General features: G+C 35.8%; 1 protein-coding gene across 6 annotated transcripts in view; it reads right to left on the reverse strand.

Annotated features, from left to right (window-relative positions):
* The window catches only part of VPS13B (vacuolar protein sorting 13 homolog B), a 506,220-nt gene that overhangs the window by 186,699 nt on the left and 292,362 nt on the right, over positions 1 to 27,159 (reverse strand). For all 6 annotated transcript variants that reach the window (XM_068395717.1, XM_068395718.1, XM_068395719.1 and 3 more), the window contains 3 exons: positions 26,356 to 26,497; positions 24,168 to 24,576; positions 18,404 to 18,515 (listed from right to left, as the gene is read on the reverse strand). In XM_068395717.1, coding sequence (XP_068251818.1) covers positions 18,404 to 18,515; positions 24,168 to 24,576; positions 26,356 to 26,497 — 663 coding nt within the window. The remainder of the gene's footprint in view (positions 1 to 18,403; positions 18,516 to 24,167; positions 24,577 to 26,355; positions 26,498 to 27,159) is intronic.

Raw genomic sequence — 27,159 nt, forward strand, 5'->3', positions numbered from 1 at the left:
TCCAAATTCAATCTGAATCTATGCCTAACAAGATACATTGAAGAGGAGCTTACTTCCAAATACACTTTTGAACAGGGTGGAAGAAAAAAGATGCAAATAAATTTCTTAATGTATTCTCAGTGATTCTTAGGACTGGAAAAGGCAGAAATTATTCATAATCGTATCGAAATAAGAGATAAATATATGAATAATGTGTATTTCGCATTTCCCCAGGGAATTCAAATTTATCTTGTGTGTACTGAAAGAAAATAAAAGATTATGCTCTGACTAGAGAGGCAGTATAGTTTCAAGCTCCTTCTAATCAGGTTGTAGAAGAAACCAGAGCCATCTATACAAATCTGATCATCCCACATGAATCATTCCCTGCAAAACACAAAGAACGGCACCTTTCATACACATTATGAGCTGTATGGGAGCACTTGAATCTTTACTTTTTTGGTGTGTTTTAAGGCTATAATGATATGATTAAGGCATGCTACTTTTTTACTGAATATTGTCTTGTATGACTTGAACTCATCTACAGTATGCCTTTGGATCTCATTAGAAAATTTGGAATTCAGAAGAAATGCAGGGATTCATTTTATTTAAAATAGTTTCAGACAACAAAACTATTGGAGGGTAGTAAAATACTTAGGTTCAACCAGACCTCTCCCAGCTCACACGTTATGAAACTGTAGCCAGTTAGCCACTGCTAGTCTGTTGAAACCAGACTGGTTCTTGCTTCTCCATTCTGAAATGCAATACATACATATTGTATGATCTTAATATTTAGATTTATGTAGATTTACTAGCATCAAAAGTAAGATTCAAGTTGCCCCAGGAATGTTCCTAGACAGGCTGGATGGAAAGATGGCCCTTTAATCCTGAACATAGGGGCAAGCTCAGACTGTTGAAATGATCCTTTTGCTGTAGAATGTGGAAAATTAAGAGCTGTCAAGACAACTTTAGAAAAGGAAGTAAAATCACCTAAACATTGCAAAAAGCAAGTGACTGTTTGATTACCTAATTGAGAAGCTTATAAATTTCTTGTTGAAAACACAAATAGTCTACTTGAGAAATCCAGATTTGCCCGAATGTTGATTTTTTAATGAGAAAACAGTATTTTTACAGATATTCATTCTTTCCCTGCTTTCCTCCTAATTTAGGTTGAAAATCAATTGGTTTCTCAAGATATTGACACATACATGAATGTCGATTTTCTTTGATAATTGCCACAGGCTCCTCTTCAGACACGATGCATGTCTGCATAATAATTGCATCTACTGTCTTGTATTTTCAGGCAAGGAATTTGGTGTACTCCCACTCTTCCCAGTCCTTCCTCTTTTTAAAAGATATTACACCTCCCTAAAATGAATTATCCTGAAAGCACACCTTGGATATTTGTACCTCTAAGTCTGAACTTTTCCCTTTGTGATTTAAATTCTATTTTACTTCTTTTCTTCAGCTATGCCCTGTATGAGTAAGTCCTGCGTTCAGGGAGGTCAAAGTAAAATCATCAGTGCCCACAAAATATCAAGGTTCTCCCACTTTTAGTTTCCTTAGACAATTACAGCTTTGAGTTCACATGCCTGTGGGCAGAAACTCTTGCTACACAGACAGAAGCTAACCAACAGGAGAGACCTCAGTTATATAGAAAATGATTCTTCCACTTCCGTGTTTAGTTCTTTCTAGAGGAAATTTAGTATCAACTACATGCTAATAAGCGTTTCCAGTACGCTTAGTGTAAAGGCAGGCCTGCTCATTTTAATTCTTAAAGGAATGAAGAGCTGAAGGGCAATTGTTCAAACTGGTGTTTCTCCAGTCTTCTTTTTACAAAATATTAGGACTTGAACAATCAAGGTGATGTTATCAAAACAGGACAAAATGCAATTTATCTGGTAAATTTTCTCCTTTCTTTCCTTAGAGAATTCTGGAACATAACAAAGTACAGAGTGCCCTCAAACTCCCTTGTCCTGCATTATTCCTTATTGGATTTTTATAGGTTTCTTGCCAACTGCTTGAGAATCAGATAAAGCACCATCCCCAAACCTTCCAGCTTTCCCAAGATCTGTTATAGGGCTTTTTTCCTCTCAGAAAAAGCATTTGAACATCTGTCTCTTGAATTATGAAAGTAAAATATCCTCCTGAACAGTCTTTCTCACCAGCATTTTCCTGTTTGTTCTGGCTTTGCAGGGGGACTGAAGCAGAGGAAGGAAATGCTCCACTACAGCATACTTTGACTGTGGAAATTATGATATACCTTTTGACAGTATTTCACCAGTTCTTTTAGGGACTGAAGGTAAAGCTGCTAGGTATGTTATTACTAGAGACCTCATCTCCCCTTTACTATATCGTTTCTATTCTTTCTCAAAGTACAACTAACGGAATCATACCTAAAAGTCAAGCACATTCTCCTTGACTTAAAACCATCAGAAAAAGTTTTCAAGAACTAACAACTTTGACAAAGTGTAAACTTCCACAGAGAAATCTAGAAAGGTTTTCTAAAAGAAACAAGAGACTAAAGCTACTGAGAAGTACTTTGCACATCACTGACAGGACTAATTTTTTTCCAAACATTTTTAATTAATTTAGTGAAACATCCAGAAGATGTGGAAGGATGTAGTAAACCTTCAAGAGAGATCTGCTTGAAAGGTCAGTTTACAAATTAAATTCTGATACATAGATTCTTATCTTAAAATCTGTAACACATTTTGAGTCCCATTCTTACAGTCAATTTTAAACCCGCTAATTCCTCCATGTTATTAAATAGAACTACTGCAACTTAAATTTACAAATAGGTATTTCAGATTGAAGTTACTAACTTTTTGTTTCGTCCGTGATGAACAATAAATTGGTAGCTCTTGTTTTAAAAGCACACTACTGCTTAATCTTAAACTGTGATACCAATATATTTTGAAAATAAACTTTTACATGTGCACAGATGCACCACTTTAAAGGGGTTATTTAAGTAAAGGCTTTTTAACGTATTTAGAATATGCTTTAAAAGGTGAAAAGCATAACAAATGAAACCTATTAGGAAACTAACCTCAAAACTCATCTTTAGGACAAAAGTATAAAATACATAAAAATCTTAGAGAACCAGAGAGAACAGGTAAAGGACATGATAAAAACAAGCAGAGCCCAAACTCAAGAGGATTCTCATTCATAATGATAAACTGTTGCTGAGTTAGCTTCTGGCAGCAGGAAACAACATATTCTTAGAAACCTACATCCTGCCATAGGAAGCCACAGAATACACCATTGCTTTTGTAAACATTAAATATAAAGCCTTCACACTGAATCAGTTAAAGCCTACTATTCAGCATTGTCCTGGTTTGGCCTAAACCAGGCCAATTTTCCTTTCAGTGATTTTTACTTTCAGCTAAGTCTCTTCTAAGTAACTGCACTTTCTAAAGCTAACTGCATGTTTTGCAGACAGTGTCTGCTTCTAGGACTGATAACACTCGAAGTTTGTAGTTATCACTGAGGCACTGGTAGGGATGTTATGCAGAAAGGCTCTTGCTGTACTTAGTCTTAGAGAAACCAAGGTCACTGCTAAATTCCTCACTGCTTACGAGTGAAGAGACAAAGGGGGGTCGCACCTGCAGGGAGGAGCGGACAGGACAGGTGACCCAAAATTGACCAACGAAGGTATTCCATCCCATACATGTCATTCTCAGTAAAAAGCGGGGGGATCACGAGGGTCTGGCCCTTCCTGCCTTCCCTTCACCCTTCCGCCTGCTGGTTTTGGGTGCTGCTGCTGCTTCGGGCTGCTTCTGCGGCTTGAGCCTTTGGCCAGTGTCCAAGAAGGACTCTGTCCGTTTTCCTGCTGCCCCCGATCCTGATCCGTGCATCCCTGAATCCAGTTCTGGACCGTTGCTGGGCCCAGCCTGGGCCTTCCTGGAGCCTGCCCTGCAGTGCCGGTGGTGACGTGGACGACATTGGGGGAGCTCGATCTTGGTTTTGTATATATTTGTATATATTTGATTATTCCAATATTATTATTATACTCTTTTTCATTATTATAGTTTATTAAAACTGCTTTAACTTTCCAACCCGTAAGTCTCTCTCCCTTTTCCCTTTCCCTTTCCCTTCGGGTGGAGGGGGAGGGTTAACAGAGAGCGTCTGCCACAGGTTTAATAGCCGGCCCAGCTTTAAACCGTGACAAGCATGTACACAAAGCTTGTTGGTTTGTTTTCTTTTTTTAACAGAGGTTTTAAGAAAGCTCCACTTACAGGGCAATATCAGGCAAGAGTCCTCCTCATCTACTCAAAATATCCCTGTGTATTCACAACATTGACCATAAAGACTACAGATTCCAATGTCAGGTAGTTCAACCGACTTCATGAGGCACCCAAAACATATAAATGGTGGTAGTTATGAAGAAAACTCATTACTTTCTGTCTGGAGCTAAAAAAAAAAAATATAAGTACACTACACAGATACAAACACACACACAAACAAATACCCAGCTCACCACACTGCCCATTTGGGAAACAGCAAATTCTATCATATGTAGTTAGTTTGCATCCAGTTTAGTAAAGATAGTTGCTTAAATTTTTTATGACCTGCAATGTGTGAAGAATACAATATGTAGATTTTTAAAATTAGTTTTAGAAAACAACTTCTACAACACTTGCAGTTACATAATATATCAGGCATTTTTTTATCATGCCAAGAACATGGAAAATCAACCATTGCAAGCTGTTTGAAGAATACAGTGTATCAAAAGAGAGTCTGAACCAACACATACCAGAGAATTCCATTCCTCTGAATATTTCTTGAATATATACATGCATATATACACATCCAACCTTAAACTGGGAAACAGAAAAATATCAGATTTGCTTTGCAGCTGGATTTGCTAATCTGCAAGTTTCTTCGTGTTCTTTGAAAAACAGTCACATACAAAGATTAAATAGTGTTAACTATTCAACAGTTAAATAACTTTGATTACCAGGAAGAGTTCAAATCTGTTCTGTTCCTATCCTGCAAGTTCCTATCCTATCCTATACAGGATATCTCTATGTATAGATACTCCTACGTTCTATTTGTATCACCTTCACACCTGTTCATTTTTTATTCCTGGGGAACACACACTATCATGCCAGAAAAATGAGTATCTGTGATTTATGCCAACCATTGACACTGAACTCAACAGAGATGCCTGATACCATCTCTGTATTTTATTACTCTCAACATGCACTTGTGTTAGCCATTAACATACCAGTGTTAGTCACTGCCTTCTCACAGAAAAAAAAAAACCATACCAACCAAAAGCATCAGAGGGCATGAAAAACGTTTTGAAAGGCTGAAGAATGCTACATTTATCTTTGTGTCCTACAACTAATAAACCCCATAAGAATATGAACTAGTCCTAAAAAAAAGTGATGATTTATATCTTTAAGGACAAAAAAATAAAAAGGAAAGAAGAAAGAATAGCTTCTGAAATGCAACAAAACCACGGCACATAACTTTTTAATCTGTTTTTTACTGCAGCATAATCAGGTTTAATAGCAATAATGGGAGACGAAGTAGTGTGCACAGTAAGAGCTTAAACATAAGAAACATTAAGCATGACTTTGGACTGTACTTAAGGTGGTTGAGCACTAAGCTATCTTGGAAAATCAGTAAGGGGAAGGAACCATACTCACTTAAACAATACAACTTGAGCTGTTTAGGATAACAGTAACAAGGATTAAATTTTGCCATGTGATCTTTGAACAGAAACCCACAGAGAAATATGCTCAAATAGCATGTAATCATTCTGGATATTTCTGATAATCCTTTTTGTTAAATAATCGAAAAGCAAAGTAGGAATACTTTAAAATGTTAAATGGAAAAGAAAGACATTGCCAAACCATTTTGCAAAAGAAAGAAATCTTCTATCCAAAAAAGTAGTTTAAGAACTGTGGTATGAATTTGTCATAGATAAAACCTTGTGAGGGACATCACAGAACCCACAAATATTTATGGAATGAACCACAATCTGTATACAGAAGTTAACAAATGTCTCATTACAAATGGGATACGGTTTTCCGAGTAACAGAAGCACACAACTTGCATTATATTTAACTTGAGATACTGTTATAATTAAAAATACTACAAAGAAAAAAAGTCTGCTTTATAAATTACTGGAAAATACTTTTCAACAAACAAAACATTTGTTGAAACAAAATCTGATGGAAATTATATTCACTCACACTTAAGTAGAAAACTGTACAGAACAGTAAGTTTTTAAAAGCTTTCCTGAATTATTTTAGAATAAATTATTTATCATCACAGCCAAGACTTTTGGATGTTACTTTTCATTATATAAGACAGAAAAGTAACCTTGATATGTGGATTCAATCATATGTTTTAAGAATCATCAAAGGAAACCCAGGGAAGAAACTGAAGAAACTGTGTCAGATTCTGTGCTGTGTTTCAAAAGCCCAAACCACGATGGCAGATTAAGCTGATCCAAGCCCAGGCTGCTGCAGTACTGCCTTTTTGCTAAGGCTAATCCCTTTGTGCCTATACAATAAATAGGCTCAGGGCAACAACCTGACTGAAAAAAATTGCCTGAGCGATGCCTGAATTATTTGAGATCCTTTAGCTACCTCAGCCAGCTCACTATACACAAGTACGACCAGCAACACCACGGAGCTGCAAAGAGAAGTAGGTCTTAGAACACCTGGAGTTTAGATTTGCAACCTTGGTGGGTGCAAAACTCATTGCCCAAAGAAGACTATGGCTAAAGTAATGTTAAAAAACAACATTAGACACACCCCACTCTAGGCTGCCCAAGGAAGCCCAGGGTTGTGCTTTACTCCTTTAGCCCCTTCACTGGGCATGGCTAGTCTGCACATCACTTGCTTCGGTGGGAGAGTGAGAGACTTCTCTACTCAAAGAGATGTTCAAACATCTGACATGTTTTCTCTCCACTGTAGTAAATCAAGAATTTGGGGAGAATTAACAGTGTAAAAAATATTTTCAAATGTGAGGAAGAGCCATTATTAGAGATAAGGGAAGCAAATAGTTACACAACCTGATTTCAGTGAAGGAGGTGTGTTTTGGTGCTAGTTGAGGAGAAACAGAGACATGAGATTTCTGAGGGGTTCATTTAAAACATGCAAAAGGTTATGAAACAACAAGAAGAAATTACTCTTCCTAGGGAGAAGACAACAAGAGCTGCAGTAACCTTAAGGTCTCAATAAAAAAAACCTACACACAACAAGTATTTATCATGTAAAGATTAGGAAATATTAAGGCAAGCAGTTCAAAATATTGAGCATTTCAGTATACAACATGATAATAGAATATAATGAAAAGTTTAAAAGTATTAAAACTCCAAAATTCAAACATTTGTTGTTTGATTTTATTTTGATTGGCTTCACTATAATAGCCTTCATCGCAGCAGAATTGCAGTTTTTTGGAAAAAAGAAAATGGAAAAAAAACTATGTTAAAGATCACCTCAAATCAGTACAAACAAAGGAACTCCTAATCTCTCCTCCACTTGGTCCCCACAAACATTCTACAGATTTCAAAACTGAAGTTGTATGAACTTCACGTGTCAAGCTCCATATATATCACACAGCAAATACTAGTTAATTGTGTTAAAGCAGTATTTGAGACAGCAAGAAACATCAGAAACACAAGGAAACTCTGAGTTCAGGCTGTTGTGTATCTTTAACTCAGTCTTGACTTTGCAGAACGTACGGTAGTTAAGATCACCCACAGCTGAGAAACCTTTTTATAGAACAAAGTGTAGCGCACTGGTACAACCAGTGTTGTGAAAGATCTACTTTACAACCGCTATTTACTTCTGACCTTAAGCTGTTAAGTGATGGCATCTTGATTAAACAGTCAAAGAAATAGAGCACACGCTACAATAAATTATATAAAATATGGTACTGAACACTTTTGTAGACTCCTTTTTTGAAGAGATGCTTCTCATGCCTGTCTCCTAAGTTCACAGCTAAACTGTCTGACCTGAGAATTTCACGACCTGAAGCAACAGACCAGTTTAAAGGGAGTCTGAAAACCTATTCCCAGTACAGTTCTAAATCACACACAGGTGTTAGTGAGAATGAGCTATACCTGAATAATGAAACGACCATAACCACACTTCAAACTCAAAAGCTTTACCATAAAAACTAAATGCAGTTGCCCTAAGCACTGAGATCTTCACTCAACTGCAACTCTTTCAACCTCTTAGCAAATGGACTAGAGTAAGGCAAACAGACAAAACAAGGCTTGAACACGGAGCATGAGGTTGTTACCATATTTGCCCACTGAAGTGTGAGTGCAAGCCAGTCATAGCTAGCCAGGCATTGCTCTGCAACTGGTACACAAGGCCGGGGGAGACCACTGCATTGCCCTGCACTGCTAAAGAACAGGCACCTCCACAAGGTGTCCAAGCTCAGAGCGATTCTCCTCACCATTCCTCGCCACTGGAGTCCCTCCCAAACACGTAAGCAACTTCTCATGATCTTCCAGGTGAAACTTGAAGGAATTTAAGAGAATTTAAGAGATTTATGAAGATGGTCTTTGAGACCTCAGAGAAGGCTCCAGGGAGACCTTCTAGCAGCCTTCCAGTACCTGAAGGGGGCCTATAGGAAAGCAGGAGAGGGGCTTTTTACAAGGGCATGGAGTGACAGGATGAGGGGTAATGGTTATAAACTGAAAGAGGGGAGATTTAGATTAGATATTAGGAAGAAATTCTTTCCTGTGAGGGTAGTGAGACACTGGAACAGGTTGCCCGGAGAAGTTGTGGATGCCCCCTCCCTGGCAGTGTTTAAGGCCAGATTGGATGAGGCTTTGAGCAACTGGGTCTAGTGGAAGGTGTCCCTGCATGTGGCAGGGGGATTGGAACTAGATGATCTTTAAGGTCCCTTCCACCCAAAACCATTTTATGATTCTATGAAATCTCTGCCTGCCTCTAGAGCAGGACTATTGAGCACACATAAACACATCTCTCTGAATCTCGATAAAATTAACTTCATTCCTCTTCCCCTCTCCCCCTCTTGAAGGGCTGGGATGCTGTTAGGGTGAAGAACACATTTGTGCAAATACTTCAGCCAAGTCAGAAGCAGTGCACCCAACTGAAAGGAAGGAAGAACTTTGCACGACAGAATATACATTAACAAAATTGAAAGTAACAATAAATCATTGAGAAGGGATGTTACTTTTCATATTAAAATCTTTTTTTTTCATACATGCATTGTTTGAGAGTTACTAGGAGACTTTAAAAAATAACTTTAACTGTTTTACAGATTTCACCTTTGCTCTGTTTGAATGAATTGGTTATTCCTTTGAATTCATTCATTATTGACATTTACTTGACAGTTTTTTCCCTGACATATTTAATAAGGTTTCCAAAAGAGCTGCCCCGATTAACAACAAATGGATGCTTAAATGACACAATAATGGCAGCGCTCTTTGATAGGAATGTTTCTATAAAGCATATTTCAATTTGCTTCCTATGAGGAACTGAACAAAGAAATTAAACATTATTCTAAGAATCAGATTAAAAAATTCAGTGCTACTAAGTGAAACAGAAAATATAGAGTGGGTACGTGTATTGAGCACACAGTGATTAAACTGATGAATTAAAGTGAAAAATAAAGTTGCAGAAATGTTTATTATGTCTTATTATGAAATTTATTTTCTTTTGACTATCACATTATAAGGAAATGTATTTTAAATATATGTATTTAGGCAAATTAGTTATGCATTATTGCAGATTCCAGTAAAACTCACAATTAAAGAAATTTCAAGTAAAAAAAAAGATTGATAGTTAAAGCTGAACATTTTTAAAGTTGAATTCCAAATACAAATTAAGCTTTGAATAGCTTTTGGTATTAGATAATTAACAAGATGCAATTCTGAAACTAAATGGGCAGTTCCAGCTGTTATTTTACAATTAGTTTCCACTGAGGGTTTTAAATTAATAACTGCTGCAATACCCTCAGACATGCCAATGTTAATTAGGAGTGGTGTTTCCATGTAATGCTATCCATCTATATGAATATTTTACTAGGCAAAAGGTCTAAGTAGACTTTTTTTTTTTTGCCGCTCTACTAAAGATAGAAGAAGAGAGAAATGTAAAGCAGGAAAAGACTTTACTTCCAAGCCCTATTCCAGAGAGACGTATAGGATTCTTATGGAAGATAAATACAAATTTCCTAAGGCCCTTATGCTAAAAAAAGCATGAGCTCAAGTAGAAGAGCAAAAGACAGTATTTAGAACTTGCTATTTAACATAAATATTTTGATTTAAACCTCAATCCAACAATTAATAAAGCTAAAGATTATTAAAAAAAAAAAAGATTGCATATCCAAATTAAATGTAGAGAGAATCTTGTTAAAAAGAAAGACATATCTTGAGGAATAAAAACATTCTGGTCTGAAATCTGAAAAAAACAGAATACAAATTACAGGAACAAGTTTAAAATTTTCACTGTTACAAATTTTTTGCCTTAACACAGGAAGAAAAGAACTAAAAATGGTAATATGTACCCCTGTTTCACAACTTCTATGCAATAAAAGAAATACCTCTCCTTGAAAGATTACGATTTCTTTTTTTTCCTAAAAGTTATTTTTCTGCATAACATTACCTCTGGAGTTTTAATCATTTTGAAATTAAAGAAAAACGGCAATAGAGATTTTATGATGCACTGTAACTTTTACTTTTTCTAATTCCCTATGGTACATATGCACATTTTAATAAGCTGCTCACCCTTCCATCAAAAACTATGTATGCATATATTTTTTTAGCTTATCTTTGTTGTCTTTATTCAAAGAAAAATAAAGAAACTCAAGTCAGCATTAGCTAATTCTTTGTTTGCCTACCAAATAAGCTTCAATGAAATATCCAAAAAAATAAAGTGAAATGGAAAATAAGTTTTATTAGAACCTTTATAAAGCAATCAACTCTTAAAAGGAAATTATTCATATTAGGTGTATATTCTGGAAAACATTTAGTTATCCGAATACTAAACTTCTATGAAAATAGGGGGTTTTTTTACTGTTTATTGGTTTGAAAAGGAAAACCTTTTTATTCATACTACAGTGACAGAAAATCCAGGCTTTTTGTTTACAAAAATTTAAAGGTATAGTTTTTTGAATATAAATATGTCCCACAGCAATGTAATACTGAACAAAAAATATTTCTGAAGAGAAGATGCTTATAGATGTGGGTGCTGTTGAAACATTTTGAAAAGCATTTGATTTTCTAAACCACATTCAAAAGAAAAAACAGATTTCCACACAGGCTGCTGGCTGTGTATGTGCTTCTTGCATAAACTCCTTCCATCATTCTTTTCTTCCTCTCACTCCAGCACTATCAGCACAGACAGACAAAATTGTTTATTAGTCCTTTTTTTTAAACTGAAGGATTTTTGTTAACCAATTATGGGCATTACATGATTATGACAAGCATGCTCTAGATAAAGCTCCTTGAAATAAAGATAAATAGCAGATATTTTATATGAAAAACAACATTGTTTTGTTATTTGTAAATGTTTGAGAATTAAAAAGCAGTGGAAAACAGTGCACTACAGAAATTAAAATCATAGTAGATTAGATACATTTATAATCAAAAAGACTTGTATAGATGAAAAGTTTTAAGAAAAAATACTAAATAATTTACAGCTATCTTTTCATGATTAAACACTTCACATGTAATTTTTTTGGGGGGGGAGGTCGGGGTATGTTTAAAGAATTTCCATTTACATTCACAAATTGAAAACAGTCTAAGGACAGCTTTATGCTTTGATCTATGAACGATCTACACATGAAAATGACCATGGAACATTCAGACCTGGAGTATTAAGCTTTGATGTATGACATGAATGAAATCCTTGGATCTCAAAAATGATGAATCCAGAGTGTGGACAACAATTAGATTCTTTATTGGCCAACCCGAGGAAAGCTTGTGATTCTGTTCACCTAAACTTCCAGAACTTGATAGTTCAGTAATATTTATTCCAAACTTTATAATCAAAGCCTTTTCACAATAGCCTCCAAACAGCCTGCATTCTCTGTGCTCTTTGTCAGCCATTTAATTTTTATCTTAACAATACTTTACCTCAATATTATTTTACTCTATCTGTTCACAGATGCTCCCTAAAATTCTATTAATTAGTGTTTCATGTCACAGTTTGATAAAAACAACCATGTTGGGGATGATTGGCAATGGTCTATATAATAGAGCAAGCAATTTGCACTGTATTTGGTATAATAGGGCCCTTAGAAATAGAACTAAACGTCATCTCAATTTCAACTCTGTGCTGCTTTATATTTAAGCAGAGCTCTGTGTCTACTTCCTCTTATTTTTTAGTCAGAGAAACAGAATTGCTGGGTCTTGTGACGAAGTTTTCTCCACCATTTTCCTATTGATACTGTCCAGTTCTGCTGGTAGCTTAGCACAACTAGTGCTATTCATTGTTATAAACCCCCAACATACACACTTTTTCTTTTTATTCAGTCCTTTTTATGTCATGTTTCCACTGACCAAAAGTGTTCAAGGATTCCAACTATGATCAGCTTAATTACACTAAGCACTGTTTGTATATACAGGAAAATACTGTTGTAATCTAAAAAGGTGACAAAATTATCTCACAGAATGTGAGGTAATTGGGCAGAAAACTGATTAAGATGACTACGGACACATTTGATTAGTTCCACTTCTTTAAAGCATTATAATTTATTCATGCTGATATTCTACATTAGCCACTTTTATTAAAAGACAAAGAACTAAGGAAATGACAAAAGGAAAACATATGAAGACACACAAAGAAGTAAATGTGGCTTTTTGAGCTACCCCAGGAGATGCTACTCTGTTTGCTGCAGCCATCTCCATACATGGAAAAGGATCTTTCGGCCTGGTGCCCTCAGAATTGCTTTATATCCATCAAAAGTCTGTTCTTTTGAGAAGTGATTATCAAACAGATCTAAATAATCTGCTAGGTTTGTTGTCTGGAGAAAGACTTGAGCAACTTGATCTAAATTGCTTTGAGTAGGAGGCTGGACTACATGAACTAAGGAAGTCCCTTCCAACTGAAATTATTCCACAATTCTATGCTTCCCTCGGATTTCTGTAACAGAATCAGCCACATAACTGCTTTTAGCACTCTCCACGTAAAAACTTATATTTTTTAGAGAATTGCTCACTGCTAGTAAGAAATCTTAACTGATGTACTCCAAAGCTAACAAAGCATTGCTACAAACACCACAACTGCTAAAAGCCTCTGTGTAGTAGGCATACAGTTAAGTTCTTAATTTCATTACACTGGCACCGTAGCAGAAGCGTACCTTTGATGCTATGTACCAAAGAACCCATAGATGAGAGAGTTTTATTAAGATCTTGAGGAAAAAAGCTTCAGCTGGAATTTTTCTCTTACTTAACACCAGAGAGCCAAACAAGAGTGAGCCCAGGACAGAGAAATGCAATTTTTTGCCTCCAAAGAGATGCTTGTTTTTTCCTGTAGTTACAGCATTTATAAAATTTCCCTCCAATGTGATTTCTCTGATATTAAACAACTGGCTTTCACTCCATCAGGGTATTAACATGATTTCCCTATCTCAGCACTCCTCCTCCCCAAAACTGCTAGACCTTCTTCTGTTTTGTCAAATGTATTTGACCATTCATTTGGCCACTTCAAAAGTCCTAACATACACAGCATGATCACAGAATCACGGAATCACAGAATCACAGAATGTTAGGGATTGGAAGGGACCTCGAAAGATCATCTAGTCCAATCCCCCTGCCAGGGCAGGATTGCCTAGATCATATCACACAGGAACGCGTCCAGGTGGGTTTTGAATGTCTCCAGAGAAGGAGACTCCACAACCTCTCTGGGCAGCCTGTTCCAGTGTTCAGTCACCCTCACCGTAAAGAAGTTTTTCCTCATATTTAAGTGGAACCTCCTGTGCTCCAGCTTGCACCCATTGCGCCTTGTCCTGTCAAGGGATGTCACTGAGAAGAGCCTGGCTCCATCCTCTTGACACTTGCCCTTTACATATTTATAAACATTAATGAGGTCACCCCTCAGTCTCCTCTTCTCCAAGCTAAAGAGACCCAGCTCCCTCAGCCTCTCCTCATAAGGGAGATGTTCCACTCCCTTAATCATCTTCGTGGCTCTGCGCTGGACTCTCTCTAGCAGTTCCCTGTCCTTCTTGAACTGAGGGGCCCAGAACTGGACACAATATTCCAGATGCGGCCTCACCAGGGCAGAGTACAGGGGGAGGAGAACCTCTCTTGACCTGCTAACCACACCCCTTCTAATACACCCCAGGATGCCATTGGCCTTCTTGGCCACAAGGGCACACTGCTGGCTCATGGTCATCCTGTTGTCCACTAGGACCCCCAGGTCCCTTTCCCCTATGCTGGTCTCCAACAGGTCTGCCCCCAACTTGTACTGGTCACGCAAGCCAAGAAATGACCACATCATCTTGCTTTTCTGCAGCCTGCTGAGCTGTCTCCAAGCAGCAGCACCCCCAATCACAAGTTTAAAATGGTCAGGTAGTTAAAACCCACAAAAATGTGGTTCTCTTCTTCATTGCTTAGCAGAAACTTCATTTACTCCTACTATCTGACTCCTCCATAGTTTTAATTAACTGCTCTTCCCTTTCTTTGGCCAGGCTAGGCAACTGCCTCACTTGCATCCTTATCCAAAATCTCCTTTATTCTGCTCCCCATCCCCGTCCCAAGGCCTCCGGGTATCTGCAACAGTTCTGCTCCACAGAACTGGCAGTTTCTTGATGGGAACATACAATTCTGGTCATACTAGTTGAAGACAAGCACACCTTAGCTGGGGTTTAAGAATCAGAAATTCATGAGAAATCATTAAAACAAACAAAACAACTCCTAGGATTTAGTAGGGGGAAAAAAAGAATGAAAAGGAGACATTGTCTCTTACTGTGACCAGCTAAAAATAAGTCACTGTACTTCTTTCAGGAGCCCTATATTTGCTGTTACGGTACATGCATTTTTGTTTACCACATGTACTAATAGACTAAACTCAATTAGTCCATTTTCTCCTGGAGGAAATAGTTATTTTTAGACTAATTTTTATATGGTATAAGAAAACTGAAGTTACTATGTCAATACATTTCTTTCCAACTTCCAATAATCACCTGCAAAAATATTTGTGCCCAAACTTTCAGGGCACATTATTTTTCCAACATCCATTTTCAATTTAGTTCTCTCTCCAAGTTAAGCAAGTAAGCTATTTTTCCTAAGACACAGATGGAGTCACTTCAGTTACAGGCCAGAAGTGGCCAGGTTTATTAAGTATGACCTGCAGCCATACCAGATTTACCTTTCATGCACTGGCATTCTGTTAATGATATATAAGCATATTCAGTTTTTCAAGTATGAATTTATGGGACAAATTCAAAAGATATTTGGAAATTCTATTCAGACTTTAGCCATGAAAAAGTTTCTCAGCCTTTCTTAAAAGAACAGTTTCTAAATGAGAAGCAAAAAATCTTCTTTCTCATGAAACACTACAGAAGTGACATTAATTGCATGTGGTTGTAGTTCAGACCTAAACAGAAGACTGTTTAAACCAAAGTGACACTGCAAATTAAGTTTGTATCCCCACTCCAGAAACACTGTAAAGACAGTGGTTCAGACAATGATTTATTTTCTTCTATTCTATTAAAAGCAGCAGCAGCAGCAAATTAGAGGAGAAGAGAAGCTGGAAAAAGACAGAAGATGACATATTGGGATTATTAGAATGCTGTAGCAGCTAATTCTTCAGTAATCAACAGGCTGTTGTAATTTTTTTTTAGTCTCTTAAGCTGGATATTGTACTACTTGTACCTCTGTGGACATTTACGAAGAAATCTTTCACCGAAATACATGAGTTACACATTGTGTGGGTTTGCTCATTTTACTACTTGATTTTTAAGCATTCCATATTAGCTCCAGTTGCACATTTCTGCTATCTAGTACCATCTACCGTGGGCAGGTTAAAAACGGCAAATACTGTGTAAGTTAAGAAATCTCACATTTGGAGAAACAAATACTAACATCAGGCCTACGTGTTAAAAATATCCCACTGGTTATTTTTTTCCCTTGAATACAGACTGTGTGTCCTGCCCTAACAACACAAAAACCTTTGTATTATCTTATTTTCCGAAGAAAAACTGACATGGTGAAATGAACTCTGCTCACAACTCTACTGGTCTAACAGCAGTGACTGCCATGTAAGAAAATGAATGGCTATCTTCAACAATGCTTCTGTAACTACAGTACATTCTGGAATCAAAAAATACGTAATTAGAAAATGCATCTACTTCTACTCCAAACTGGATTCTTAATATTTTTAATTAATATTAATTTATATTGCTTAAAAGTGTTGAAGCTTGCATAAACAGATCAGAACAGTAACCCTCTTCCCAAAACCAAAAGACCACCCACTACCAACTTCAATATTGTCTCATAAAACTGCAAAGTAACTTGACACTCTGCCCCAATGTATTTTAAAAACACCAAAGCTATTATAATTGGATGATTAAAGGAACAAAGATAAGACTGAGTCATTTGACAGCTGCTGAGAAATTAGAAGAACGGTCACTGAAGCAGTTAGAGGAAATTACTGAAAATGGCAGATATTTCTCAGAAAAAGACACAGGAAGCATGATGTTGTGAGACTGGTCACAAAGAAGCCAGTGACAGTCAGATGAGAGATGTCTGTGGCCCAGTGCTTATTTCTACCTTACCCATTTGTTGTCTTGATTTCTAAAAGAGGACTAGAGCATATCGTAACTGTATAAAACTATGAAACCCAAATATACACTGTACAAACCTAGTCCGCAACATTTATGTATATAAGACCCAGAGAGCCATAATGCAAAGGGCATCAAGAAACTTTAAGCAATTGAGTCACTTCTGACTTGAAAAGCACAGAATTTCTGCATTTCAGGTAAAGCCACAGATGCAAAGATATCAGACTCAAAAATGTAAACCAGCCTAGCTTCATTGATTTGAGATGTAAATCGCATGCCTCCCGTTGCTTACTCACTGACTTGTGACGTGCGTACAAGGAACATTGCACAGTTCCCCTAGGTGACAGAAATAACTTATGGAAGCTGGAACCTGCAAATTTCACTTTACAATAGAGGATTTTTCTGATAAATTTTTTTTGTTGCTGTCAGAAGAAGAGTGGAACCTACATTTTGGTTCTGTAACTCTCAAAGCAGATATCAGATGGGAGTCTCCTTGGACAGAGAGGGCAGAAGCAAGAAGAGCCTGTACAAATGTTGGGAAGATGTCTTTTATCAGTGGGCATACTGAGAGTTGGATCAAACCCTGCCATCCAAAGCTGTTGCTGTGCCAGGCTTTAAGATTTCTTCCATGAAAGCTCCATAATACAATAGATACAATGCTCATTTAAAAAAATAAAAAAAAAAAAAAAGAGAGAAAGAGAGATAAACTACTATAACTAAACTTACAAGCAAAACCACTAAATATTTCCACATGGAAACATGAAGAAAAAGACTCTCTTACAACTTTTAAGTGATCAGAAGAGAAACTGGAGATATTTCATGGTCTCCTAAAAATCCTAGTCTTGACAAAAAGTAAAACTTGCTGTCATTTGCTAGGCAGTAAATGTTTTACTGCTGGGAAAAGATTTTGATGTTTGTAATTTCTATTGAAGAGCACTATGAAGTAGTTAAAAATATTGCCACATCTGAAAAACAGACCAACGGGAAGTATAAGACACTTGTTCATCTGTATTTCTGTGACTTTTCTCACTTGGTGTTATTTGCAACCATACTTTCATGTCTGGCAACAGTGCCAGCTCTACTAAGGATCATATATTACTTTTATCATGTTGATTACATATGTTCACCAGTTTTGCTGCCTATATATGATTAGTGTGGTTTGCACATACTTAGTGACACAATCCAGAGCATGACATTTTCATAGAAAATGTGTTTACTGGGAAAGAGCTCCTTAGAAGTTTGCGTTCCTTTCAGCTTTGATCTACATGACATCAAGAATCCTACAGTTTGAATACATGTTTACCATTTATATTATTAAGACCTATCTCCTTCACACTATATGGCTACTGAGCACTTTGGTAGTCACAAAAAATTTCCTTTTCTCTTAGGTGAACTTAGTAGTAGCTGAATAAAAGAAAGCCTCTTAAAATGCTCTCATCTGTGAGCTGAAGCTTCGTAATGACTTGACATTTAAATTCTGTTATTCATCAGCACTTCACAGAAGAACTTGATTTGTCTAAATGGATTTGAAAGCCCACAAGTGAAGAAAATCAGAAAAACCTGGTTTTGAATATCAAAAGATTGTATGTGAAAAGTATTTTTACAGGCTGCACGTACCCGTTTTATTGATCAATTAACTTCTCTCAGAATAAATTTTTCTGAGACCATATATGAAAACCCAAACCCCTCTCCCAACACTTACTGATAAATGTCTTTTCTGAGCACAGCTCTGCTAAGAGGGTTGTCAGCCTGAGGAGCCATACAGACAGATCCAATCTTGAGAACCAACGTGTCTTCTTTAATTGCTGGATTAGCTGTAGTTAGGAGAAAAGAAAATATATGTTTGACTAAAAGTCAAATGCACATAGCAGAAACACTGAAAAACTATTTCTTAAAAAAATCTAAATAAGAATTTCTGCTAAGGATTCAGTTCTGCTCAGGAGCACCAACTAATGCAAAAAAAAAAAAAAAAAGCCATAAAATCAATAGCATTATTATGATACATAAGACAAAACTACTGTTATTTAATTTCCCCATGGAGTTTTATCACACAGCTAAATCCTGGTCTGTGACTTCTCATTTTCTCTGATGCTTTTTTATTTCATTTTTTTTTTTGTCCAAAATGGTGTTGATCCCACAGACTTTTCTGTGATCTGTTTCTCCAATAATTATCTGCTGAAATATCAGCATGTAAAGCACTCTGAATCATGTGCCCTTTTTAATATGAGCCTAGGTCCTTCAGAAGTAAAACATTGCAGGATATTACAATATAACCATCCTAGTAGCATTTGGTATGGGTTGCAACACACATGAAAAGTTCAAACATGAGGACTGAAACAAGAGAATCTGAAATCTGACACATATACAAAGAACAAGATGTAGTACTGGACAGTAAATTCCACATCAATAACAAAATTACTCCAAGAAGAAAAATCTCTGCTTTCCACTTCATCTCCATCATATTCAAATTTCAGCCACATGTACAAATTCTTAGTTTTAAAAACAGTGGTCACATTACATAGAAAACCAAAGTTCTGCACAGAAAAAAACAGCACCATGTTTCTTGTACTAAACAAACTCTGTGAAGTTTCCTTGCAGGAAAAGACTGAGTCTACTGCATCTCCTTCTCATCAGACAAAGACATACACAAAGCATCTGAATAAGCTTCTGCTCAGAAGACTTCATAGCACCTAGGAAGCTTCTGAGAACATGTGATGCAAGCTCAAGGAGTTCATCATCTGAAGTGAAATGGTTCACTTCAACACCAGCATGATACATAACAAGGATGGAACAACACCACACTTGCTCCAACATCCAAGGAAATTCTGCAAGACTCTCATATACGAGTTCTGAAAACAAAATGATACTAGCAGAACAAATTTTAAATATTTTACTGATGACTGAAATGTTTGGTGTGGAAAGAACCAGCAAAATCTGTGAGCTTAAAAAATAGCTTCTCCAGACCCGTTAATGTCTTGGTGAATAAGACACCATGCTTTGCAGCTATATGTATACATATGTATATTTTTAAACAGATATAAGAAATCACAGAATTCACAGAAATTCTAATATGATACTTTGAAACAATTGTAGGGAATACCACAGTAAACGTGCAGCAGAGTGGTAACACGAGTTTCGACACACAACCAAATCAGAACACAAGGGATTTACTTAAAAGAACCTCATCTACTTAGAAAGCAAAGCCAAATCCTTTAGTCCCCAAAGCAGAGCAAAACCATATACAGATGGTTTGGTTGACAGAACTAAGGCAGAAAAATTAAGCCGACAACAAAATCCTGTTCGTGACTAAATCAGAAGCCATATTTTCAACTTTTAGATCAAAAAATTAGTAAGTATTAGAATTCCTGACACTGTACACTTAATGTGTTGGACTTTTTTTCCTGATACTTACATAAAAAAAAGGAATGAAGATATTAAATATACTTCAGATTGTAATTGCAATTTAATTAGGTGGCAAATGCTTTATTCTGAGAAGTAGTTTTTAATAAAACATGTCTTAGGCTAAGAATTTTAATTTGTCTCTGACACATAGCAAAGTAAAATAAACACAGGACTTCTCATTACGGTCTCTGTTATCTAAGTGGTTTAGGATTTTTTTTTCAAGGCTGGTCATGGTTCTTTTGTGTACAGTTTCCTGTAGGTCAAGGAATTAAGTCAATCTTAAAACAGAAAGAATTACAGGCATTAATATTTTCAGCTGGTTTCTAACGGTACTCTGAGTCACAATTTAGGATGATGAATTCATATCTCCATTCATTAACCCACGAATCCTCCCATTAGCTTTTCAAAATATGGGAATAATGTAGTAAACATAATCACAGTCATTATAAATATTTAAAAATTTGAGAGGAAAAAATGTCTACACTACACAATATAAGTACAATCTAGGAAAAACTTACAGACCCAAGTGTAATAATGTTGTTCACAACCTCACTTGGTTTTACCCACTCATCTCAGTCTTCTTTTTACTGAGCTAAACACATTATGCTCTTTTAATCCTTTCTTGTAAAGCTGCTTCTCCAGCACTTGATTAACATTTGTGGTGCTTTCCAGCACGCTCTCCAGTTTTATCAATTCCCATTTTTATAATAGAAAGCAAATTGGACATGATATTGCATCATCTGCCATATGCAGAAGAACAGCTACCACCCTTATTTCGTTTCCTTAAATCCACTGTGACCTTTAATCTGTTTTCAGCCACTGTTTCCCAGACAGTCTCTCCAGTTCTGAAGATATGGTCTGCATAAATTTTTTTCCTTGATATATAACTTTAGCTTTACAAGATTTAGTATATTTTCTACAAGTAGTGATGTAAGCACAGTGATCCAGATGCATGGCCTATAGAGTCCTTAACATTATTTTCTTCAGGAAATTCTTTGCAACATATGTTGATGCTAGCAGAAATGGTTTTATATTTACTTTCAGACTATTAAATACCAGTTTCACTTATTGTTCCCAACTGACAATTTATTTTTGTTTAGACTTCTAGTTAGCCATTTTTAATTCATTTAACATTTCCATAGATATTGTATGGGGATGTATTTAAATTAGAATACCATGAGACACAATGTCAAACTCCTTACCAAAGTCTAAGCACATCAAATCTTTGCAAACATTCTATCAAATTAGAATTGTAACCATGATGAAGCATAGAAATCACATGTGTTTAACAAGACTAATTTTCCATAAAACCATATTTATTATCATGTAACAAATATGTAATTCTTTATTATTAAATGCTGTAACAATTTTTTTTTGCTTTACGTTCTCTGAAGCAGAGCAATAAAACTACCTGTCTTAAGTTTATTTGAACATCACACTTCTCATTTTACTAGATATACCTTCAGCTGTCTAAAACCTGCTCTTACAAGGTGTGTTAAAAATTAGCCTCAGAAGACTAAGATCCCTGAGCACAATTTACTCAGTCTGACTGTTTTGAAACTGTTAATAGTAAGGAAGGAGGATGTTACAGACCACATGTTATGACAGACTTCAAAGTAGGGAGTCATGCTCATGTGACAAGAATATATCACTTTTACAAATGCAAGACATAAGTTTATCCAGTATGCTGCCTTTTCTTTTTCACTGTCAACAAATTTATCATGTCCTCTCTAGTGATTCCCACTATTTTGCTCCTAGTATATATTAGAAAAAGTTCCTATTGTCCTCAGACCAGCCAGATGTGGTTTTTCCCTGTCTCTACCACTTCTTATCGGTTTTTTGCAATTCACAATTTTTATTTATAGTGTTCTGCTACACAGTATTTCTTGTTTCTATTTGTTATATATCGTTTTTATGTATTTGGTTGTCTTTAGTTCATCACTAATTAAGTGAGGGCTGCTGGCCAGAGTCTGAAACACCACTTAATGTATTAACAAATCAAACTCTGAGGGAAAGCAGCATTGCTTATTGCCTAGGATAGAATGCTGCCCTCAAGTTCACCATAAAAAGAAATGTTAATCTGCTGCTGCTGCAAAAGCCACAAAACTAAAATGTTATAAAATTGTGTGGGTGTATTCATGCATGCGTGTATGTAAATTCCTCAGCAGAAAAATCATGATTTTCATTATTTCATAGTGTTTGTGTACCACAGATCATGGTGCAAGTTTGGTTTTGGATTTTGGACTGCATGAATAAAGAACAGATTTCCTTTTTTTTAACTCTACATGTAAAGTCACAATTATATGTGTTTTTTGGTGGGGAGGATAGTTTGGTAGCTATCGCTAGGTCCAAGGTATGAACAGCAGACAACTGATTAGAAAATAAACTGAGGTCATTGTTTTTCTACTTTTACTGGAACGATCACAACCTGAAACATGCAAATCTTATTGGATTAAAAATTTCTCTTAATCAACGATGAATGAGGTCTTATGGGGGCATATCTCCACAATCGATAACACTTTTCTGACCTAGCACACCAGTAACATGGGTCATATTCAACTTTTACTCCTTATGATTGTTTCTAATTTATATTGTTCTTGAAGACAATAAGCAGTAGAAAAGCACTTTATTTCACATTCAGAATCAGACAAGAGTTTGGGAAAATCTGGGGTGAAAGAAGAAATGAAAGAACTTATTTTCGTAGTGATGATACTTCAGAACTTTCCAGTGGAAGAGGTTAGCTGGCTTTCTTACTAATTTGGTAAAGCTAATCTTCAGCATTATCCTTTAAAAGCATACATAGTTTTTCTTCCTACATCCACACTTAACCATGGCAATTCTGTTCTTTGTATGCATTTCCAAGCAAGGGATAGCAAGAAGACAAAGTTTTTTATAATTTCTTTTTAATGAAGTATACAGCTACAGAGCTACAAAAATATACTTTTAAAAAAAGATTTCCTTGACAGCATGCCCTAGAACTCCCTTCCAACCAGAACCATAATTCTTTCTTGCCAACACAGCCAGTCTAATTTTATCTTCCTGTGTTTTCAGCATTCCCAGTTGGAAAATCGTAGAGGATGCTGGCAAAAAAATGATCTATGTAAATGCTGACTGTCTGCACTTCTTGCCATTAGGTTATGAGAAAAATTTAAAGATTATACTCTTAGGATTATATTGTGTGCTATCATATATAATGGTAAAAAAAAACCAAACATACCTATAGGACTTATGTAAACATATGATACCAGTAAAACAATTTTTTCCTTTTTTCTTGATCTCTAAAAGAATTGTTCGTAATGGAAGTGATCACATTCCCACTATCTGTTACAAAATATAATTTTAATGTCAGCATCTCTTCATTTACATATAAAGATTGTAATAGGGATGTAAATATATTTTATGCATGAAGGGAAAAAAATTTCTTACAGAAAAAAGTATTATCCATAGATCAAATGGCTACTTACTGTTGTTTGAAAGAACCGTTTATGCTATCCACACCTCTGTAAACACATGAAAGCCTCTCACATAAGGAGTCTGAATAGTTTCAACTAAGACTTACTAAATAAATGATAAACTATATCATCTGTTGGTTATCAGTCACAAGGTACATTTTAATAACTTTTTCCAAACTGAACTAGAATATCTACCTGCTTCACTATTGCATGGTTTTCTAGGTGCCAATTTCCACAAGAGCTAAGGCTCCCTGCTTACACTCCATCGCTGGAACAGGCATCTATGGAAGACTGAACTAGTATCAGCATAATGAGAGCTGACACAAGAATCATCACTGCAGAATTGGGTTAGGTTCTCTTTCCACAATTCTTGAGCATTTTTTTTTTTATAATCACATTTTAAATGCAAACTCTGTAGGTACTGGGAAATCAAAGAACAAATAAATACCTAAAACACTTCTCAGTAAATCTGCAGAGAAGTAGCATGAATGTTAGTTTCCTAACTCTGCCCCTTAAAACTGAAGGCCCTAGCAATTGTCAGCAATTTAACTAAGTTATAGTATTTGTCTACAATACTGAACAGCAAAAAAACTCTAACATAAAATACTGTACCTTCTGCAGTATGACGCTCTTCCTCATTTTTGGGAAAGAAGACTCTTATTACACCAGTGTTGATATAAATTAGAGGCAAGTTGCGGGAAGTTAGAGCATGAGTCCTCATAGGTTGGTCTGGTGATTTTCTTTTCTCCTTTTGACTCCTTGGCAATCTGGCTTGAAAAATGCTTGCCATAGCATTAAGCAAAGGAAAACAGAGGACCACATCAAAGGCCTGAGCAGAAAGAAGGATCTCATGAAGAAAGTGAGGAGAACCATCAGTGTGACCTTCTGATAGCTTATGGAACGTTCTTCGTTCATTTCTTGATATCAGTTTGTGCCGGACATTTTTTGTTACAGCTTTGGTATAAGTGAGAGAAAGAAATCCATGTTGTTGGTGTGAGCCATCTAAAAGTTTTGCAGTGGTCTGTTTCAAGGGAAAAAAATAAATAAATAAACTGCTGCAAAAATGTAAACATATAACATCCATCACTGCCATATTCTCTGTTAGTTAGGTTGTTTAGGGTTCTATATTTTCTAATAGCTTTCCACTGTCTCTGAATAGTAGAATTTTTTTGAATGGACAATTTGTCCACAGTGTGTCCACACTTCACTGTATTGTCTCAGCTAAAACTATGAATTGCTGAATATTTTTTTCTTTTCTGATTATATATGATGTATGAAGTTCAAATCCAATCGGCGGAAAAAACCCTCCATATATTCAACAGTCTAAATTTACCAAACATTTTCTGATAATCTTTCACAGAGTTAAATATTTTGATTTCTCCTTAACTTTAGACGTTTTAGAAGTAGCTCTTACTCCCTTGCATTGTTCCTTCTGTACGTGCAAACACCATAGGTGCTAAAACAATGCCTGGGTGCTGAGATAGCTTTACTCCATCTAAATATGGGTTTATAAATCACCCATAGTCAACTAAATACTCTAAGAATTGAGTTGGTTTTGCACTCATCACCTCTGAGTATTTAAAGAGAATAGCTGTACCACGTGCTAAAGCACATCACTTAAAGATACATTGCACTGTACTTCAGAAATAACAGTCCTTCACTTAGAAGGACAGATTTCCCAGATAAAGATGACAATTAGATGCTTAGCTCCCAGAAGATGTATAGTACAGCTTTCATATTATCTTTGAAAGTCTTTCAGTCATAAATTATTAGTGAGTGAAAAATGTAAAAATAATAACTAGGAAAACCATTATTTTAATAGTGTAATAAACATTTTGATAGAATTTTATAAGATTTTTTAAATATTAGCTTTAATCATGTAAGCACAAATGAAAGCAACTACATTTTGCAAGTGGTTGCTTCTTTCACCATCTTAAATTTGATTGAAAACAATTTAGTGTAATTTAAATCTTAACAGAAGAAGAACATCTCTTTCTTAAATAGAATACATAGCTTAAATGCTGGAAGCTTTTATGAGTAAGTGAATTAAAACAAATTAGTGAGTTAATTTCCTACAAGAACTGAAACAAACAAAATAAAAGAAAGTATTACCAATCAATATTCATGATGAAAATAAATCAGACAACACAGAACTTCCACTAACATAAGAAGATTCTACACAGCCATACATTTGTGAAGATAAAGAGCCCAATGTCATCACATATAAAGTCTTGCAAGGATAAACAGGCAAGAAAAAAAGGGGTTAAATATCTCACACTGAGATATTCTGAATTGGCAAGTCGTGTTCGAAGCATTCAAAAGAAAGACTCAAATATGAAATTGTTAATTATTGCATTATCATAAGAAGTAATTTTAAAAGGTTACATAAAGATATATTGCAGTAACATAAATTACTCGAATTCCTAAACAGATACCAGAATTACATGAACAAAATGCAGCGTTCAGTACTGGCTTGTATATATTTGGTCTCCAAACATTACTGTACGTGCTCACTTTTAATGTAAGTGAACTCCATTGACTTCAGTGGACTGCTGTTAAGTATCAGGTTGTGAACCATCAACCCATATTCCCATATTTACTAAAAAATTACTGACAACTATTATTAAAGGATAAGAGGGAAATAACACAACTAATATAATCAATATAAGCAATAAATATATTCAGAAAAAAAAAAATAGATGACAAGAAATGAAAGCCATTTCAGGTTGTTTTTTTTTTTACTTCAACTGGCATATATTAGTGGAAGTTCTGTAGCAAAATTTTTAATAAAGATTCTTACAGAGGGAAAGAAGCCAGAGAAATTACTGAAAGGGTCCTGCTTGCTGATGGGTCGAACCAACAAGGTACGTCTGTTCAGCTTGTCAGTACAGGAAAGGAACACACCTCCATATTGCCCCAGAGACCAAAAATCTTCCCCAAGGCTTGAGGTAATGAACGAGGCATGGAAGAGCGGAAGACAAAAAGGAAAAAAAAAAAATTGCTATAAGCAAAAAAAAAATTACATTAAACTTGTACAGTTCTACGTAACTGCAAGATAAAGCCTATGCCATATCTTTTCCTAAAAAGCTGAAATTCAATCAGATCAAGCAAAAAAATGGTAAAAAAAAAAGAAACTTTGTAAAATTTTATGCGAAAGGACAACCTATAGCAAGAGGTCAAGACAAATGAGGATGAATGTATAGTAAAATGCTGCATACAGAAAAGAGACTTACCCCTGGATTTTCAGTAGATAGATTTATTAGAATGAGGAGGAGAATGATTACAAGAACCAAGAAACTGTGAACAAAATGCTGTACTTATATATGTCACAAAATCTTAGTATTATTTAGAAAAAATGAACTATTAAGTATTAAAATGGGCTTTGTAATACAGTTCTTGTAATCATTCTTCTTAACATATACAAGAATAAAGAAAAATACACTGCTTAAGAAGAGTTATACAGGTAAACACCTTCGTTTACTAAAGAAATCTCACCAAAAGCTTTTCTCTGCATTGTAGAAATATTCCTTCAAAATGTCCTGACTGCCAGTCTCCCCCTGGCCTGGAAGACAGAATGTTCACCTTATCTATTCTCTGCTTTTGG

Source organism: Nyctibius grandis, chromosome 3, assembly GCF_013368605.1.
Source record: "Nyctibius grandis isolate bNycGra1 chromosome 3, bNycGra1.pri, whole genome shotgun sequence".
Classification (NCBI taxonomy): Eukaryota; Metazoa; Chordata; class Aves; order Nyctibiiformes; family Nyctibiidae; genus Nyctibius; species Nyctibius grandis.